General features: G+C 42.1%; 2 protein-coding genes across 4 annotated transcripts in view; one reads left to right on the top strand and one right to left on the bottom strand.

Moving 5' to 3' along the window:
* Positions 1–13,932, top strand: part of LOC118079844 (uncharacterized) — a 28,691-nt gene extending 14,759 nt beyond the window's left edge. For 2 of the 3 annotated variants that reach the window (XM_035104501.2, XM_035104500.2), the window contains 11 exons: positions 411–469; positions 706–741; positions 1,991–2,043; positions 4,239–4,371; positions 6,185–6,381; positions 7,415–7,460; positions 7,563–7,628; positions 11,544–11,603; positions 11,917–11,999; positions 13,214–13,308; positions 13,681–13,932. In XM_035104501.2, the coding sequence (XP_034960392.1) occupies positions 411–469; positions 706–741; positions 1,991–2,043; positions 4,239–4,371; positions 6,185–6,381; positions 7,415–7,460; positions 7,563–7,628; positions 11,544–11,603; positions 11,917–11,999; positions 13,214–13,308; positions 13,681–13,715 (863 nt within the window). In that variant the 3' untranslated portion in view covers positions 13,716–13,932. The remainder of the gene's footprint in view (positions 1–410; positions 470–705; positions 742–1,990; positions 2,044–4,238; positions 4,372–6,184; positions 6,382–7,414; positions 7,461–7,562; positions 7,629–11,543; positions 11,604–11,916; positions 12,000–13,213; positions 13,309–13,680) is intronic. The other variant, XM_060271839.1, reaches the window with a different exon arrangement.
* Positions 13,933–14,875: 943 nt separating this feature from the next.
* Positions 14,876–16,663, bottom strand: LOC118079845 (histone H3.3A). The gene is made up of 4 exons (XM_035104502.2): positions 16,540–16,663; positions 15,875–16,018; positions 15,464–15,617; positions 14,876–15,358 (listed from the first exon to the last, which is right to left on the bottom strand). The coding sequence occupies exons 2-4, from the start codon at positions 16,000–16,002 to the stop codon at positions 15,230–15,232; spliced, it is 411 nt and encodes a 136-aa protein (XP_034960393.1). The 5' UTR covers positions 16,003–16,018; positions 16,540–16,663; the 3' UTR covers positions 14,876–15,229.
* Positions 16,664–20,654: the final 3,991 nt, after the last annotated feature.

The raw sequence follows: 20,654 nt of genomic DNA, 5'->3' as shown, positions 1-20,654 counted from the left end.
TTCTCGTGTATACGGCTTGATTGAGCCTGTGGGCAAAGTTCCCATCTCGCCTTCTCAACCTGTTGGTGCAACCTGAGTGACCTCACACACCTGCCCACCAAGGCATGATGCAGATGATCTGTGGGAACCACCTTTACTATTTGTAAATATTTTATTTTCTGGTACGTTTGCCCGTTCAATCTGCGTGAGCTACAAGTGAGTGGCACCAGCTGAGAAACTTGCCTTTGTTCGGTGTTGGTTACATATTTTTGAAAGGATCAAATATTATTTTAGGGAGACTTGCTTCCATTGCAAGTTTGAGATTTCTTGGTTCGTGTTCTCAGTGTGTCCCTTGACCTACTGATAAATGAATATATAAAGTTGGTCGGAAACCTGGCAGCAATTTTTGATTCTCGATTTCCTCCTTCCAGAGCCTTTCCTCTCTCTGATGCTGGTGGTGACAGAAATGAATTTCTCCCTAGATTTGCAGGTACAGTAGTTGATGATTTGGGGACATAAGTTTCATGCAGCTTCCACTGCTTAATACCCTCCAGATGTTTTGATTTACAACTCCCAGCACCTCCTGGGAGTACATCCTGGCTGGTTCTGACGAGACATGTAGTCCGAACAAGGCTGGCAAAGGCTGGCTTAATAGCTGTATTTTCCCATCTTTCCTTTTAACCTCTGACTTGACTTCTCATAGTTTGCCATTCTTTCTGTTTGTAGAATTCCAGTTTCTTGGATGAAAGCTGGCAACTTCCGGTAAGAAGCTTTCGTCCTCTCTCTCAATACCCCCTTTCATGATATTCCTCCCATCTTGCTGTTTATAGATAGAGACGGCACCATCTGTTTCACACCTGCAGCAACAGGCCAAAAATGGTGCCTCTACTCTGGACTGGAACTTTATGTTTATGTGGTGGTTTTTTCCTATTTACATTTTAATGTCTCACAAGCATGGAGGTTTGAGGCAGGGAAATGGTAACACTTCTGGGATCTCCCTCCTTGATTAAATCACTTTGTGGCTCTGTTTGTGAGCTTTTAAAGTTCTTTATGGGTCTTTCATTCAACCTTTTACCAAAGTCCTATTTGAGAAACTTGAACCCTATGTCTCTCTGAACCAAGTCTGAACCTGAGTCCATTGACAGCTACACTTAGAATTTTAAATCATTGTACTTTGACAACTTCAGCTATACTGAAATGTTGTAGGGCTCTGGCTTCAGCTGGGCCACAGAACAAGGATTCCAGTTTGCATCAATCTAAGCTGTTTTTAAATGTGTGTGCATCTTGCCGTTTGTGGTATTTGGGGTAGGGGAAGTTATTTAAAGTACTTCTGCACTGCCAAAATCAGCCTCAGGTTGACCTCATGAAGCGATGGGGACTGTGACACTCCAAGTATTGGTGGACTTCAACTCCCATTATTCCTGTTTATTGGCAGTAATGACGGGGGACTGATGGGAGTTGGAGTCTTTACTGCATCTGGAGAATCACAAATTCTCCATCCTTGGCTTTGTGACACTGGCCTGTGGCTGATTTTATTTTTAGTATTTTGCTGTGTGTTATCAGTAAAGACAGGGCAAGACTATGCTTGGTCTGCTTGTCTGGGTCTAGCATCTCTGGGCTTTGATTATTTGCTCTGCAGATTAGGGATCGTTTAATTTAAGATGTGGTGATATCTAAAAGTGGATTGCACTAGAAGCCTCTAACCCTGAAGTCACACAGTATAGCATCACAACAGCATAGCTGCCAAGTTATCCCTTTTTTACAGGGATTTTCCCTTATGCTGAATAGGCTTCCTCGCGAGAAAAGCGAAAACTTGGCAGCTATGCAACAGTGTTTCATCCCAATGAGCCTTTTGCGAATAAATGGAGAACTTGAGGCTTCAGGGCCTTCCACAGCCTTCCTTTAAAGTCAACTCCCCTATAAGAAGCAAAATTTGTCATCTACACCAAGGCTCTGAAGGAGGATTTATTCAAGCTTGCTGGATACCACACTGATAAATACTGCTTTCTAGGTGTGCTTGACCTACGAAACTGTCCCCTGCAGGGAGCTGGGAATGGTGCTCAGGTAAAATGTAATCCTTACATTGCTTTGATCTTCCTCTGCACAAAATCCATTGTTTTAAATAAATACCCGGGTGTGGATCTGTAAGATAAAGCCCACAGGGAACAATGAGAGTTGGTCATTGAAACGAATGTCAGCCTGATACAATTTTGTGGAGTGTATTTCGCTTGTGCTAAAGGCATGGAGCTGGCAAGGGGCAGGGCCTCTCCCAGGCCTGGAAATTCCATTCATCTCCATGCCCGACTTCTGAGATTTCACCAGCCATTGCCCACATTCATCCAGACTAATCATAGAATGGTAGAGTTGGAAGCGACCCAGAGGGTCTTCTAGTACAGCCCCCTGCAATATAATCTCAACACGCAGTCCCCTATCCTATTCGAAACCATATCGGATACGGATTAACTTTGCAAATGTGCTAGTCTTTGCAGCCATAAAATGATACAAAGGGAAACTGCTATGGTTTGATAGTTGGACTATAAAACGCTGGAGATTCAAGTGCAAATGCACATTCAGCTGCAAGGTTTGCTGGGCAGACTTGGGGCACTCACTATGTCTCAGCCTGAACTACCTTGCAGGGTTATTGTGAGGAGGGAGGGAGGGAACCATGCATTCTCTGCAAAGCTCTTTGGAGGGAAAATGTAACCATAAACTTGGATTTTAAAAACAAAGCCTGTCATTTTTAATATGCTGAATTCAGTACCCAGTAGCAAATTCTATGCTCGTACAGGATGACTGAGTGCCCTCGCCCCTGGTTATTTGTAACTTAAGAGCATAGGCTTTGACAAACCGTGACCTGAGCCTGTGCCTAGCAATAAAGATTAGTGCTTTGTGAAGGTAGAAATCCTAGTGTTGACAAGGGAGTTCAGCCTACTGCTGTGCAACATGTAGTTCTCAGGCTGTACATAGCCTTTAGAGCACTTCTGAGAGCAGCTTGTAAACCCAAGAATCCCAATCTACAGTGTTGCAGAAGGAAATCTTGAAAATCAGATGGGAAAAAGTACAAACGCCACAGAAACCAGCAAAGAAGAGTTCCAATAATTATTTAAATTTTTAAAATCATTTTTATTATTTAGTAACAAATGCTTCATAAAAAGGAACATACAAAGAAAGAACAGTGGTGTACAATCGATTGCTGGGAGGCTTACACAGTAACATCTAGCAGTTCATTATTTTTGAGCAGCCAGCTCCAAGTTTTGTTTTGTTTTGTTCATTCATGTTTGAGACTCATATCCCCACGAGGCTTAAGCATTTCATAAAAGGATGTCTCCCAAGAATGGTAATGTGTCTGCCAGTTTTGGCATCCATCAAGCCTATGCAATTACCTTGATGGTACACAACAGATGTGCAAATTAGCTGCAGCGCTCTGGCTTGCGAAGGATTTCCGTTGTGCCTTGTCTTTGTGCAACCTACCGCTGGTTTTAAATGCCATGGGCTATCCGAGCCAAATAGTCTTTTTGCCGTAATAATTTTGCAGAAGTAGAAAAGTCACAGTGCCAATGATTCAGTACATATTTTTACCACCAACATATGAGCCTCTAATGAAGGGGGCTTTGGTGAAGCCTGACCCACAAAATGCTACACCCATTTTTCATGTTTGCCAAAGACACCGTTTGCATAAGCAACCGATCATGTGGGTGGTTTCTTCTAGTGCAGCTGAGTGGACAAGAAATCCACAAAGCAAGCTGCTTGTGTGAGGGTTTCCTTGCACAGTTTGGGTTGATCTTAACCATGCCATTTGCAGCCCTTCATTCTCAGAGAGCTTGTGTTAGTCTGGTTAACATTAAAGGTTGTTGTTGTTGGAAACCACGTTGAAAAGAGAAACCCTGAAAGTCAGCCTATAGGTGCAGAAAATAAGAATGTATGAATGAATAGTAGATGGTGAACTCTGTGGCCCTCCAATTGGTGTTGGACTCAAACTCCCACCAGCCCCAGCAAACATCGCCATTGATCTCGGGGATGATGGGAGTTGAAGTCTAATAACATGAGGAAGGCCACCAGTTCCCTATCCCTGGTGTGGAATCTATTATTTTCCCATCATTCTGATCAAAAGAAAGAAAGAAATCTCTTTTAAGAGAGTCACCATTTCTTTCTCCCCTGTGATCTTCCTTCCTTTGCCCAAGTATGTGGTTTCTCAACTCTTCAATGCAAGCTCTTGCCTTGTCTCTCTCCACCCCTTCCTCCCCCTCTTCTCGCCACAGATATTTGGATGGACGGATTTTCATCGTAAATGTGCTCCCCCAAAGCCAGGCTGCAGTGGATGAGGTGGTGCTGGTTGGAGATGTTATTGATGAGATAAATGGATCTTCACTGAGGAATGCATGCAATGGACAGGTGTGAAAGGGAGCGCTCTGATCTCGGGGGACTAAGGCTGGTGTGTTGCCTGAGATCCTGAGAAAGGAGCAGAAGAGATGGCTGTGTGGTGTTGCTATGGGAACTGTGCAGAGCTAAAGCTCTGGTGTTTGACCTGGAGATCTTGATGAAGAATTGAGGGTGTGGGAAAGATTGGGAAACAAAATGTCTTTCTCTTTCTTTCTTTCAAGTATAGAGATTTGCACTGCAGGAATGAAAAGAATTACTATAATTACTTTATTATAATACCAGTGGTTTGCTTGCTTTTAAAGTTTTATTTTACAATGTTTATAGGTATGAGAAATGTGGGGACCAGCACAACTATTGGGGATTCCTAGGAATCTGCTTGAAACTACGGCAAGCTATAGACTCCTTATCTACTGCAGCTGGTGGGGAAACCACAGCTTAATATTATAAACAAATTGCCCAGACTTGCTTGAACCTCAGTATTGTGATGGAGCTAGTAATTAATTAGGTTTTTTAAAAAACAAAAAACAAACACCTAAATATTTCAGCATTTTTTTGGATCAAGAGAATTTTTTTACTGTGCTTCCTCTGAGTATCTGTATAGCGAAGCTGAACAAATCAAGCTGTTTCCTTACATGGGGCAGAATATCTTATCCCAGGAGCTTTGTTCATGCTTTCCATGTAAGTGTCAGGATCTAGCTTGCCTGACAGATGGAAATTAATGACTGTGCAATCCCATACAGGTCTAGTCAGGCTGGGTGGACGCCATATATTTTAAGCACAGAATTCTATTCACTGTAATATACCCCTCGCAGAGTTACAACTTCCACTTTGCCAAGGCAATCTCTTCTAGTGACAAACTGCTTGTGTTGTCAGGAAGTTCTTTCTGGTACTTAGTACCTGAATCCTTTTTCTTGTAATTTGAAGCCACTGGTTTGAGCCTTTCTAGATCACCAGAAAAGAACTTTCCTTCATCATCAATGTGATGTGGCGATCCTCCAGATATTTGAAGGTGGCTATCATACTGCCTCTAAATTGTGTCTTTTCCAGACTGAACACATGTGGGTCCAGAATTGGCCTCCATAGTCACTTACGTTAAAACCGTGTTTATGGAAGACAATCTTACTCGACTATGAGTGATCGCCAAAGAAGAAGACCAGTCCCTCTATTGGACCCATTCCTCCTTATGGGAGAAAAAATATGGAGATGTGCTCCTTTATGTACAGTGGTACCTTGGTTCTCTACCTTAATCCATTCCGGAAGTCCGTTCCAAAACCAAAGCATTCCAAAACCAAGGTGTGCTTTCCCATAGAAAGTAAGGCAAAATGGATTAATCCATTCCAGACTTTTAAAAACAAACCCTAAAACAGCAATTTAACATGAATTTTACTATCTAATGAGACCATTGATCCATAAAATGAAAGTGATAAACAATTTACTGCAGTCAATCAATCAATCAGTAGCTGAACTGGGTTCCACACGGTCACAAAAAAAGACCCGCAAAAACAAAAATGCAGAATAAATAGCAAAAACAGACAGACCTCAGCATAACACTCAAAATGGAAGTGTGGCGCTCAAATCGGAAGCGTAACACTAAAATCGGAAGCATAACACTCAAAACGGAGCACGTTCAGCTGAAAAAGCTTAGCAAACCGGAACATTTTGGGTTCCAAGTTGTTTGAATACCAAGGCATTTGAGAACCAAGGTACCACTGTATTGTGGGAACAGCACAGAAGAAAGCTTGTAACCTCTATAATTGGGATTAGTGCCAGGTGAGCAGTTCTAGAAATTCTTGCCCATGCTCTCAACCTGTCTGTTTCTCTTCAGGCTGGGACAGTGCTACAGAGGTACAAGGGCAAGCCTCTGAGCTTCCGCCTGATCCGCTGGAAGTGGCACGATGGAGGGATGTACAAGCCGCTTCTCCCCTACCTGAAAATCCTCCAGGAGAAAATCCCCAGCTTCCAGCTCCAGCATGAACACACGCACAAGGAAAAGAAAGAGGACCGGTGCTTGCGGGGGGGCAGGTAGGGGCTGCCAGGGGAACAGAGCGGCAGCAAAATGGTTGCAGGCTCCAGCTTTTGGCAATCAGTAACAATAAAGGTAGTCAGCATGGATTCGTTCTGAATGCAGCCTGTAATTGAGGTGGGAACGTTATGGTCCTTGGGCTGTTTTCCACCTGCTACACAGCTCTAAGCTGATCACCACATGGTTCGTGAGAGAGACACAACAGCAGCAAAACAGTGTTTATGTTTACGACTGGGGGTGCTTTTGAGTCACCTAGGGGCATGAAGGGACATGAAAGTAAAATCCCGCGCCAAACTGGGAGGAAGATTTGGAAGGTCCATATTACCAGTGCTATTTTTCTAGAAAAATAGGTGCCAGAACTCGCCATGAACGCCTCCCTTGTTCTCTTATATTGGCAACGGCGCCCACCTGAAAGGTGCCGGTACTGAGTTCTAGTGTGTTCCAGCTGGAAAAAAGTCCTGCATATTACCAAAGAGAGACTAGCTCCCCACACCATTGGATGAGGAGGACTGAAAGGGGAAGGCCCAAAAGCTTTCAGTGAAAGTTGAGGTGAGCGGGGAGTGAGGTAAAGCAGTTTCTAAGGTCAAGCCAACTTAGGAATTTCACTTCAGTTGTTGTGCACGTATTTAGAGACTGTTCTCGTGGCAAAGACCTCTTGCTCAGAGCCAGTAGTTATTGTGGAGAGCCAGCGGGGCCAACTAAGATGTTACGTTTTTACACTCCAGTATGGTTAAACAATATATATCTCAATTGTGACAAGTGCGTGCATGTTTAAATGGGCACTTTTCTCATTATATACCCAGAAGGAGGAGATCCATTTTTGTGTGTGCAATCACCGCTTGATTATTGTGGAGAAAAGCAGACACATAAGCCTGCACACGCCAGTCACAATTGTTGCACACCATGTACATCTTGCTCTGGTATCGTCCCGTTTCGTTGTGTGGCTTGAACTCCCATCCCCTCCCCCTGGTCTAAACGAATGAGCTACTTATAGACACCGTGGACTAATTATTTTGACCATTTTCTCCTCAGGCTGCTGTACAACCTGCGGTACTTAGGCCACGTCAATGTAGGAAAGGTGAGACTGGGTCTTGGACAGAGAAGGGAGGATTGTTTAGCTTTCCTTGTTGTTGGTTTATGCCTTTTATTTTTGTTACACCTTTCCGATTCTTATTTTCAGTATGGAAGCAAAGAGGTGTTAGACCAAGGCATACCTATGGTTTTAGAGAAACATTTCCCACGACAGGTACGTTTCCTGCTTTAACAGTCCAAAATGTGGAGACTGGCACACAAATAGGGCTTGCAGTTGTGAGATGCATTCTTGTATATTTCTACCTTTGCAAACTGGTCTGGTTTCCTCTCAATTTTGTTTGTTTTTTACATTTTAAGAAGACTGGAGTTTGACCACAATAACCCTTTGCCCATTCTTTCTTTGCGAGGAATTGCTAAATCAGATTGTCAGTTATAAGGGCAAAATTATTGATAGGTGGGAGTGTCAAACCTTCCTAAGTGCAACTATACAGTAGCACTGAATGTATGTGCTACCACATTGAGTCGGGGGAAATTTTGAGGAGCACCTTTTTTATTTCATTCATTCTTCCCCTATCTTTCCTCAAGTAAGCCCAAGGCAGTGTACAATGTTCTGTTCTCTCCTCCACCCGCCAGACTTTTATCTTCTCAATAACCCTTTGTGATACGTTACTGGCCCAAATCCACCCATTGAAGTTCGTGACTGAGGTGAGATTTGAACCTGGATCTCTAGCCCTAGTCCAGCAAACTAACCAAATTTTAACTAGGTCTCTCAAAGGAAAGGACGCTTTTGCCTGGCAGCCAAAAGCCCTCCAATTTGGGATGTATGCAAAAATTATTGAGCTTCTCCAGTCAAGAACACAAGATGAGAGACAGGCCCAACTTTTGTACTCCTATAGCCTGTGAGGAAAAAATAAAGAATCTACTTGGAACTGAAGGAGTATTTCTTTTCTTCCTCCTTTGATCAAATGCCTTGCGACAACTAATAAGTAATCATCGTTGTGGAAGGGAAAGAAACAAAATTGCAGCAAGCAGATAATTGCTTTTGACAAGTACCATTCACAAAAAAACGTGAATCTGGGAAACTATTAAATAGTGAAACTTTAGTTGTATTCGCTGAATTTGTGCAGTATAATGATGACAATTCTGGTAGATCTTTTGGAGAAAGAATACTCTGCATACCCCCTTCTACAAGTCTAGGAATTAAAATTTCATATGAAAGCTGCCATTTCTTAAGAGATGCTTGACGAAAGCAAACTATTATTCCTGTCTTACCGTTCGGCAACTGAACCCAGAGGTCATGATTTGTTTCCCTCAAACATTCCACAAACCATGACCTGTTGCCAAAGTTTGGCCTTGGCTTACGGATTGTGGTTTGTTGGAGCAAAACAAAAACTGCAAACGATGGTTCAGGAGTAAGGCTGGTTCAGGGAATGCAAGAGTGAGGAGGAGCGGAGCAACCTAGCTAGGCAAATTCACCGCAAACAATTCATTATGGTTCCCCCCCCCCCCAACTTGCTGTCCTGAAAACTTCACACTCCCAATCAGCCTCTGCCTGTACGGGCTAATTTACCTCAAGGCTTTACTTCTTCGGGCATTGAGTCCTGCATGTTAACAGTTCCCATGATGCCTTTGGTGCTCTGGTTGCACATTTCTTTAGAAATAGCTCCGAGAACCCTCCCAAATCATGTGCATGAGGAAAGAGAGCTGACTATCTCAGGTTTTTTATAATTCCTGAGTTATCTTTGTGTGATATGTAAATTCTTAAAATTCTGGGGTTTTTAAAAAATGCAGCCCACCACCAAAATGTGTCTAATGTATGCCCTCTTCCTCTACCTTACCACACTGTCAGCTACCACCAGGCCTAGTCCTGGCCTTGATGAGCATAAAACTGCTGTCCCAGATTGGATATGAGACCTGAGTGAACTTTTCTTAACCAGTCACTTAATTGCAGCAGCCAGAAGTCACCACTTCAAACAACACTGCAGCAAGTCACTAAACGTACATAAACTGAAGCTAGCAGAGCCTACAAAATCGACAGAGAGATCCAAGTGGTGGCTATATCTCTAGTTGCAGACCTTTATAAGTCTACCAACAGGTCAGGTTTTGGAGAGAAAGCACACATTCCTCAACATCCTTTACAGCCTGGCTCCTTAAACAACCTCCTCCTTTTTTCCTGTCAGGTTGGCATGCAATTTGTGAGGAGTGAGAGACCTGAGTTCTAATGCGCTACCTTCTAAAGAGATCCTTTCCCCCCCTGCCATATTTTTTAGAAGAATGGTATAGAGCTGCTCGTGGTTCTCCTACTCTCCCAAGACCATTGCATTTTTGCCCGTTTGCACCTTGATTGTAGATAAATAGGTACTGCTCTGGCGGGAAGGTAAACGGCGTTTCCGTGCGCTGCTCTGGTTCACCAGAAGCGGCTTAGTCATGCTAGCCACATGACCCGGGAGCTGTTTGCAGACAAATGCCTTCTCCCTTGGCCTATAGAGTGAGGTGAGCGCACAACCTGTGTCGTCCACGACTGGACCTAACGGTCAGGGGTACCTTTACCTTTAGAAATGCAGGTAAATAAAAATTCAAGATTATAGTTCATTAAACACACACAGGATAGATTTCCCTCTCTCCTGCATGTGTGGGAGGATGAAGCTGTCAAAAAAGAAGGGGGGGCTTAATCAGACAATCACCCCAACTTACAGACTTTACTCTTAAAACTGCTTGAAGCTGATGTTTGCAGTTTACTACTTGCTCACGAGTCCTTGCCATTTAAATATGGACATAAAGGTTTGAAGTTGTGTCACCATCTTAGTGAAAACATACAGGGCCCCAGCCTCTTCTCTCTGTACAATTTGGTTCTAGACTCATCCAGTGGCCAACAACTCACCTACTGTGGGTTTCCGAGGCTGAGCTTTTCTAAAAACAACGCCTGATCCCACCAGCAAACAAGTGATGGAGGTGGTTTGAAACGACCACAACACTGAGACCTTATTACAAGCCACAGTAGTATGCACTGCAGCAATGCAAGAGCAGCTGCGCTCTTCCAGTTGTTCCATCAGCGTTTCAGATTGCCCTATGGAACCATTTTCCATAGGGAGAGAAGAGGAGGGAAGGCCCCATTGCTTAGTGGGACTTATGCTAGCACACTAACTTAGCTGAATCCGGCCCGTTGTACCTGCAAGATGCCACCACCATCGGATGCGCCATTGCACCATCCCAGGAAACGCTTACAAAACATGAATGGATCAAAGGGAGATTAATCGACTGCATGGTCCCTTTCTGCTACCAGAGGCCTATGCAGCTCAGGATGCCCAAGCGTTTCCCTCTTAAAGATGAGGTGGAAACGCAGCTTTGTAAATAAATAAGGCCTTTTGTTCTGCTGACCCTTTCACCCTACTGCCAGAGTGAGCTGGCATAGCATGCGACTTGTGTTTCCCCAGTGCTGGAGAAAGCCAATTGCTGTTCCAGTGTAGGCACACAAGCCTGCTGCTGGTTTGTTCTCTAAGTAGCTCATATGTACGGTAGCAGCTTACTTGCATGTGCATCTTTATTCGACTCAGGTGAGTGCCTCATATCAGGAACATAATTTAAAGCAGTGGGTTTAAATTATTCTTTCCTCCCATAAGCTCACGGCTTGTGTACATTGTTGTTTTCTCCCCTACCCCCAAACTTTATCCTCACAATAACCCTGTGGGGTAGGTTAGACTAAGCTTAAATTACTATTTTTTGAATACATTAATACATGAAACATATATATTGTTAGAACTATTTTGTGTTTTTTTTATTTTAAAAAATCCATATAGTTACAAATTCAGTGCTGTAAACTACAACGGGCCATATCTGAGAGTGTCAATTTACACCAACTATTTTTGGCTGATGCACATCAAAATGCTTATATTGGCAATTTTGTGAAAATTATGCAGTCTGTTAAGTGATCAGTTTGAGGCTATTACTGATTATTTCTACCCCAAATCACACCAAAGTTGAAGGAAGCAAAAACTCTTGAGGAAAAGACTTGAAATCACAGCAAAATGCTCAGGCCTTATCTGTTAATTTTCTGTCGCAGGCGTTTTGACGATTAACTGCATTTTATGTACCTATTATTGTTTCGAACATTTTGAATATATTTTTGCAGGAGGTTTTATTTGATGTCAAAGAAACTGAAGTCCTTGTTCAAGAGAAAGCTGCTTCAAAGGTTAGAGTACTTTTCTTTTTTTACTGTTTGTGCTTGTCCTGACTATATTTAAACATTTTATGTCAAAATTATCCATGGAATGCAATCCACTGAATTTAGCTGCTTTCTGCTAGGCAGAAGTTGCCTATAGTGTGTGTCTTATTGGAATATAGGTTGCATGTAGAGGAGCTATTTGTTTAAATCTACAACAAAATCTCTATTTGATTGTGTGGATCATGGTCCATGCACACACATTTAGAAAACAAAGAGCATAAAATTGTAAGCAATCAGTTCTAGGCCACTGCCTTATCAGATCACTCAATGTTGTTGCCAGGTTCTGTTTCGTTACTCTTATACAGACATTTCCTGTGTGGGACGACGTCTGGACAGCAACAATCTCTTCGCCTTCTGCTGTGTGTGAGTTAAAAATAACCACCCACATACCTAGAGATACACTACACCAGGATTCTATTATCCCTGGCTGCGTAACTGCATGTGGCAGCAATGCATTTAGAGCAGGCTGAAGTTCAAGTTGATCTTTTCAAAGTTCAGTTTTCCCTGCCAACAATTCTGCTGAAATCCCTTACCATACACTCTGAGCATATGTAAATCATGCTTTTGAGCACCTATTCTATTGTACGTCTGCCTATCATTTTGATAAAATCATCCATCCTATGGTATTTGGAAGAATACCCCAAGGCACCTTGGGTTGTCGGGGGCGGGGAATTCACCCTGGCCTAGTTTAGCCATCTATCAATGGCCTTTCAGCTGGTGGGTTGAAACCAGCTACCCAGGCACTGCCTAATCTTAGGCGCATCCCAACAGTAGTACTACAACTATGCCCCCCAATGCAGTGTTTGGGGGTAAAGGTTGGTGCCATCTCTGAAAAGGCTGAAGAATATAATCTTCCACTGGTAGATCAGGCTTTGCTTATGCACCAATGCATTAGCACAATGGTGGCGCTTTTCTAAAACTGAAGAAAGAAAAATAAATTAATAAATAAACCCAAAGATTTGCCACTGGGGTCTGTAGCCTTACCTCAGGTGCATCACAACAGCAGCCCTTTCACAATGAAATATGCCCACAAGTTTATTTTTGGATGAAGAGCTAGGCCCCAGGTCCTGTAAAGGTCAGAAGCATTGATGCTTGCCAGTGTGCTTAAAAGGATTAGTGTTAAATTTAAGGTGGGGCAGAATGAACAAAGGTTTGCAGTTTGCCACATGCAGATAAATTTTATTGCCCATAGTGTTGTCATCAGAACCTCAGTATGGAATTCCCTCCCTTTGCCAATCTGACTAGCCCCGATTCTTACATGCTTTCAGTCAGCTGAATTTATTCGCCCCGTCTTTTGTGCTGTCACTTTGCTATTTTACCCTGCTGACTGCTGTTTTAAGGCTCTTCCAGATGTTCTTTTCTTGTGCATTCATTTGTACTCATGTTGGTTATCAAGCTGGCTATATATGATCCTGCCTTCAATGCTGTGCACAGGCCATGGCGTCCTTCTGAAATCTGTGACTTCATTATCACAAATATTTTCTGCAAAATCCTCATAGGCCCTGAATGTGTATTTCAGTGCATGCTGTTCTGATTGATTTGGCAATGCAGGCAGTAATTTTAAATACATTATATAGGGTTTCACCTGAGTCTTCAGAACAAAGCACCTTCGACTGTCTTGTATTTGAATCAAACTCTGAAGATGAAAGTGAGGAAATAATCAGAAGAATTGGTAAGAATATTTGTTCTTTGGTGTACAACTAAAAAGTAGCAAGGCCTCTAATAACCTATTAATGAAGCATACTTAAGTGTACTTGCAAGCTAGTAAGTCCAAGACTTAGAAAGCTAATAAGATTAGGCTTCACAGTAATTGTATATCTGAATTTCTAATTATGTTCAAGGACTTGGCTCAGTATGAAATAAAGTAGGAAAATCTTCTGTTTGATCTATGATTATTTCCAGAGGTCAGTATCCCAATCACCTAATATCTAGCATGCTAATGGTCAGGAGACAAATTCTGTTCTTTAGAAACCATGGCTAGAGCAGCAAGTACTGCCAACTTCAGGAATATTATTTTAAGATTAATGACCATTTGTTTCTTTAGCTGCTGGATTCAAACACACAGAATGGTTTGTCTGATTGAGATGTATGATGCTCTGCTTCTGGGCTTCTGCCAGTGACCTACTTTTGGAGCTGAACTGGCATGCAAAAGGGCCTAGTTTCAGTCACTGATACCCCAGGCTTGCTCTTGGATTAAGGCTACCTCCTACAACAGAAGACTGAGTTTTTACAAGCCTTTTCTTTTCATGTTTATACGGACGTTTTCAAAATTTGGAATAAAATCAAGCTGAAGCCATGGATTTGCATACTATTTGTATTAACCAAAGTTTCTACATTTAAAAATGAGACATATTCAAGGTAATGAGTCAAGCATAACTTACCATGACAGTTCAGTTTTTCAGTGTGTAGCGTTACTAGTTTTGTGCTTACATTGTTTAAAGAAATCAGAAATGAGAATCTGAAGAACACTGTAATACACTTTTGGGTACACCCCCTTTACTCCTTTGATTAACACTTATTTGCTGCCAGGGGCTGTTGACTAGCAGCTTGGGTGAAGAACCAACTCCACTCCAAAAAATAACAGCCTGATCGTCTGCTTTTGTTACAGAAATGTAAGCTGCATTTCAAAATATAAATGGCAAGATCACTCAAATTGGTTCAAAACAAACCCAAAAGTGTAAGAGAAAAAGGGTACATGAAGAAACCAACCAAGGCAGCAAGGATAGGGTATTAATTCTCAAGACCAAGTTTATACCACTTGAGTACTTTGATCACTAAAAGTAGGCCTAAAAACACCAAGTCTGACAGTGTTCAATTCATTTAATAAGTTAGAAGTGGGCAAAACTGGGCAAAACTATTTTCCAAATTAGCATTTACTCACTCTAGGTTACATAAGTACAGCAAGCTTCTGCTGTAATTGCATACCAAGCAAGGAACAGGCTTAACTTGATTTGAGCAGGGATAGTGTAAGACAAAATAGTAATACTACTTTCCCCACAACAATGACAAGGACTCCTTGGGTGAATGTAAAACATTTAATTTAAAAATGTTGACACTACAATATATAAAATAGCTATTATAAATGCACATAGTGTATTCTATAGCTGCCAGGTTTACGTTTTTAGGAAACTGTAAGTTACACTGTGGTTAAGACTTGTAGTTTTACCCTTCTGAAAGTCCACATTCTATCACAGTGATGTATGGTCAGACTTAACAGCCCCAATTGTTAAACGCTTGGATCAAGTTATAACCAGTTTTATTGCAAAAAGACCCTGTACACATTTATATCAATTCTAGTACCTTACAATTTTAGCTACCCAACAAGTCATTAACATACAGAAACATGCATGAAAAGCAAGAAAGATCACCCATCCCTTCTGCATATTAGCAACTTGTCACTGTTGAGCAACAAAGCTCACATCACTGAGTTTTTATGTGAACAGTCACTTTTAGCATTCATCCTGAGTGAAAGATGGAATGACTTAAGTACAAATGTAACATATTATAAACAATTCCATACAAAAAAAAGTCACAAATTGAAACCAAAGTATTTTACAGAATTTACTACAAAACACCATAAAAACTGCCTCCTCTTAAGCCCTCTCCCCCCGTATCCTACGAGCCAATTGGATGTCTTTGGGCATGATGGTGACTCTCTTGGCATGGATGGCACACAGGTTCGTATCTTCAAAGAGACCCACCAGATATGCTTCACTAGCCTCCTATTTTAAAAACAAGACAGTGTTAGAAACCATGAACTAGTACATGTAATTGGCCCTTTCCCCCACAGCATACTTGGTTAAAAGTAACTATTAACACAATCATACCTGCAGAGCACCAATGGCTGCACTCTGGAACCTCAAGTCTGTCTTGAAGTCTTGAGCAATCTCCCTTACCAGCCTCTGGAACGGAAGCTTGCGAATCAAAAGTTCTGTGGACTTTTGGTAACGACGAATCTCTCGCAGTGCCACAGTACCAGGCCTAAAAAAATTAGTAGAATAGTGTGAACAAGGCCACAAGCTGCGATATCTAAATTCAAATCTTGCCAGCAGAAAAGCATTTCTGAAGACAGCGAAAAGTGTGCTGCAGAGTGGGCAACCACTTTCCTAAACTAGTAGCTGCTTTAAGGTACTGTCAATACACCCCTTGTCATCTTAGTCCGTAGTTATGAACCCTAGCCTGCTTTCCAGAATTCATTGCAGTAATTTAAAAAAAAGCAGACGTTCTTATTTAATTACCTGTAGCGATGAGGTTTCTTGACTCCACCAGTAGAGGGAGCGCTTTTTCGAGCAGCTTTGGTAGCCAGCTGTTTACGTGGAGCTTTGCCACCAGTGGACTTACGGGCTGTCTGCTTTGTACGGGCCATTTCCCTTTACTTTTTTCTAGGAGGAAAAAAAGCAAACGAGGCGTTAGAAACGGAAGTGCTAGCCCCAACACCCTCCCTTCTAACTCTAGTATTTTCCCTACCACTTCGTGCCAGTTTCCACTAACCTCCCCCCCCCCCTCGCCCACTCTTCGGAGGAACCGCAGCGCAAGACGAATAGTAGCAGATGTCAGGGCACTGCTCCCTCCGCGACGGCCAACAGCCAACGGAGGACATCCCCCGGGGAATAGGAACGAGGAGTCACGCTGCCTCCCGCCCACGCGCAGTAGTAGTAGAACCGAAGCCACGATTCCGCTCCATTCCACCCCCGCCGGTAGTTAAGTTGCCATGACTACGACTATTAAGACTATCTCATCCCTCCCCCCAACATACACACCGCGGGCGAACCGGAACAAAGCGGCCTTCACCACCCCTCCCCCATCACTCACGAAACACGGCCCAAAATACGAGAAATACGCTTCCACCTTCCCCGTCCCCACCCACCACCACCCTCTCCGGCAGCCCCAAGCCGAAACTCACCACTTTCAGGAACGGATCCTTTAAAAAACACTTCCGCTCCTATCAGCCGCAAGGTACACGTCCTACTCCTTCCCCAACGAACCCGCAACTGTCCCCTCCCTGGCGCGGGGACGCTGTTTTTATAGAGGGAGGGGGCCGAGAACGTCGTGACCTCACAATACAGACACGCAGCGCACGGAGCCATTGGCGCCTACCTCCGTTGGCGCCGTGACGTTAACTGACACAAAGGCCGTTTCCCCAAATCTCGGCCGTGATTGGATGAAACCTCGACAGCCGATTGGTTGCTAAATGTGCACTCCGATTGGACATCGTGAGCTGAAGCAAACCAATTGGAATTGGTGCGCAGGAAAAGGTTGTGATTGGCCGGCAGAAAACATAGTTTGGATCCTACTTTTTGTTGCAAAGCTCCACAATGGAAAGTCAATGGGAAAGAAAAGCTGTCCGTTTGGAGTGTCCCAGACTGAATGAGGCGGGTAAACAGGAGGAAATACAGCCACATAAATTATTGTAGGAGGGAAAATGGTAAAGCCAGGTAGCAAGGTTGCAGTCGTATTTGAATATATCTGACTGTTTAGCGTCAGACCAAGTGATAGGAATAAAGGAAACTTCAAATATAAGTCAATAATTATTTTCTAAACAATATTGTACACAACACGGATTATTTATTAAACAATATTGCACAGAACACGGATTAAAAAGCCCATTTAAAATACCCTTCACATAATCATAACTCAAATATACTAAGGTTACAAATTTTATATTTTTTTCAATTTAACAGTATATAGAAAACAAATATTTCTTATTCAAATTTAGTGGGTAAAATACAAATACTTTGGTAGGAAAACTATTACTCTATTTAGTACTCTAGCTGGCTTGCATGATCAAATAAATACCTGCAATAAGTAACATACATATTTACAAAACATTTAAAATATGAAAAGTTCCTATTTAGCAAATAGACATTATGTTAAGTGATTTTAGCTTCTTTATACAAACCCTGCAGCTTCTAGGATGAAGGCCTAATACTGCAGTCTGGTGTGAAACGCAACAAGAAGTGCAGACTACTGATATGTACAAAACTATTGACATATTTTCTTATACATCTTATATATGAAATGCATCCTAAGTAAAAGCAGTATACCTGATTCTATTAAAGCACAGGTACTACATTCTCTAAATTCATGTATTACTGATCACACAATAGCTAATTATTATATTAATTAAACCTACAGTTCTAGTATTTAACAGGATGCAAATTTGACAAGTCTATTATTCTTTCTAATCATAGTGTTCTAAAGGTAATAGAACCAAAGAAGACAGACTGTGTTGGTAAGGTTTGAAAACGGCTTCAGATCCAGCAAAACCAATTACAGTACATAATCTCTACTACCCTGAGCATTTCTGTTGAAAGGAAGACACATCTCAAAATTGTTTCACACTCAGTGCGGAAATTACATTGTATGTGCAATCAAGACGAAATTCAAGATACAAACAATGGGACATATACTGCACACCTTATGAAATCCTGCTCCTCCACTGGCTCACAGAAATTTTATTACCGTGATAAAGATTACTAATACATGTGGCATGAAGATGCACAACATTTGCATTTCCAAACAGGTGTAAACAGATGTGACCAAATGCTGTTCATTATAAGCACTATATTTTGTTACTGAACATCAAACATAGAAAATAGTTGTATTTTATTTGTACTTATTTAGTTGCAGTGTACTATAATCACTTTCTTGGGAGTAAACACTATTGAACTTTGTGGGACTTCTGAGTAAACATATATGTTACTGTGGTGTTAGAACACCCAAGTTTCACAGAACAGATACCACGGCACTGCCACACCCCATTAGAAAAAAGGTCTAAATGCTTATAAATTGATTGCACAATCAAATACAAATTATTGTTATATTGAATACCTTTAACTTTCCTCCTTTTTTTCTGCCATGGTATACTTATTTGGTCAGGCTACAATGAGACAAACTGGACACATAGGTATATCCCCCTTAATGATAATAACAATGCGATAAATGATTTACTAGGTTCCTCATAGCATCGCACAAGGGCAATATTTCACTCAAATAGCACTATCATTCATCACTGCTGCTTACATTCAAAGAAGCATAGCCCTTACCAATAACATAAGCATTATAACATGGGGGAGAGAGCCAATCAATTCCTTGTATCCCACCAGTCCAGGATATCTTTGGCTTCTAACTCCATTACAGCTTTGCCCTGATTAAGAACTAATTCAAAGCAATTTCCCATTTGCTTTTAAGGGCAAGCACCTTTCCGTCCTAGTTGATTTCCACACTAGCACAGTTTGCATTGCTTTGTGTAAATGTGTAAGTTCCTGGAGGGGATTGGGGCTGCTGTGCTGCTTTCCTGGTCATCCTCCTGCCATACTACCATCAGCTAAGCCATGGTTTGGCTTACAATGTCTGAACCTGGGCTCATGGTTTGTCTTGCTGTAGACCAGACATCCCCAAACTTCGGCCCTCCAGATGTTTTGGACTACAATCCCCATGTTCCCTGACCACTGGTCCTGTTAGCTAGGGATCATGGGAGTTGTAGGCCAAAACATCTGGAGGGCCGCAGTTTGGGGATGCCTGCTCTAGACAAACCGTGGTTCTGGCTTTGGAGGACACCCCTAGGCCACACAATGGCTAAGCCCGGAGCAACAGGAGGACCAGGGAATAATGTAGCACCTGCAATCTCTGGGAACTCACATGTTGTGGTGTCAGGCTGTGCTTGCATCACAATCAACGGTGTCTCCGAAAATTTTTACACATCACTTGGGAAGAGAGGCGAACTAATATCAGTGTACTGGAAGAAGCAAAGATCACCAGTGTTGAAGCAATGATTCTTCGTTGGACTGGTCATGTTGTGTGGATGCCTGATGATCGTCTTCCAAAGCAACTACAGTACCGTACTCTATTCCGAACTTACAAATGGAAAGCGTAATGCTGGTGGTCAACAAAAGAGGTTTAAAGAATGTCTCAAGGCAAATCTTTAAAAATGTAGTATAAACACTGACAACTGGGAAACACTGGCCTGCGAGCGCTCCAGTTGGAGAACAGCCTTTACCAAAGGTCTCATGGGCTTTGAAGACACTCAAACTTAGGACGCAAGGGAGAAATGTGCTAGGAGGAAGGCATGCTTGGCAAATCCACACCTTGATCAACTTCCGCCCGGAAACCAATGCCCCAATCGTGGAAGGACGTGTGGATCCAGATTTGGCCTCCACAGTCACTTACGGACTCATTGTTAAAACTGTGTTTATGGAAGACAATCTTACTCGGCTACGAGTGATCGCTAAAGAAGAAGAAGAGCATCACAAATACAATAGGAGATAGGATTAAGCTGTACAGTAACTAGTTTCAAACTGGGCAAGAATCTGAGTATTCCACTCCTCATGTTCACTCCTTGACTTCAGATGTTAAAGGATAAGCAAGACGAAAGCCTACCCTCACCAACATATGTAACACTAACAGGATGCAACATTGCACCTGAAATATTGTCATAAAGAGGCTACAAGTGTGTGGTGGCAAGTCTTACTCCAACCCTTCTAAAGAAAGTTTAAAAGGCCTGTTCAGCCCAAAAGTTTACTTAGAAATAAGTCCAAATGGCTTCATTTCTGAATAAACATTGTAAAATTCTGGGAGCACAAGACTTCAGTCCTAGGCAACCTTAAAGCCGCACTAAACAGTGTATGGATCACTTTCAAGCAAACATACATAGCAGTGTGCTGCGTAGAAACCAGCATAATATACCTAATTAGGGAGATACTCAGTCCTGTATATGATTTGACCCATGCCAACTACACAAGTGAAAAAGGAATTATAAAGCACCTTGTCTTCTGAAATGTTCTATGTAAATATATTTATGTGCAATAAAGTCATTGCATTAACAAAGGCTATACCTATCTAGTTATTACTGTAAAGGTTTAACCATTTTATAGGTAAGTGGCATAGTTTATGACAAACTATTATATTTATTAAGACACCTCACAACAGCAGACAATAGCTCATCATGTTCTAATGACAGCAAAACATTATTCTATGAGGATTTCGTCTAATCAACTGTTTTAAAGCCCCGATTTTCTT

The sequence above is a fragment of the Zootoca vivipara genome, chromosome 2 (genome assembly GCF_963506605.1).
Source record: "Zootoca vivipara chromosome 2, rZooViv1.1, whole genome shotgun sequence".
In the NCBI taxonomy this organism is placed as follows: Eukaryota; Metazoa; Chordata; class Lepidosauria; order Squamata; family Lacertidae; genus Zootoca; species Zootoca vivipara.
Note: the sequence above shows the minus strand (reverse complement) of the source record. Positions and strands in the feature narration are given on the sequence as shown.

What these genes read in the sequence shown, in the direction of transcription:
- LOC118079845 (XM_035104502.2), bottom strand. Translation starts at nt 16,002, where the DNA reads ATGGCCCGTACAAAGCAGACAGCCCGTAAGTCCACTGGTGGCAAAGCT. An exon ending in AAGAAACCTCATCGCTACAG is followed by an intron (nt 15,618 to 15,874) that starts GTAATTAAATAA and finishes TAATTTTTTTAG; the next exon opens with GCCTGGTACTGTGGCACTGC. An exon ending in CAGCCATTGGTGCTCTGCAG is followed by an intron (nt 15,359 to 15,463) that starts GTATGATTGTGT and finishes TTTTTAAAATAG; the next exon opens with GAGGCTAGTGAAGCATATCT.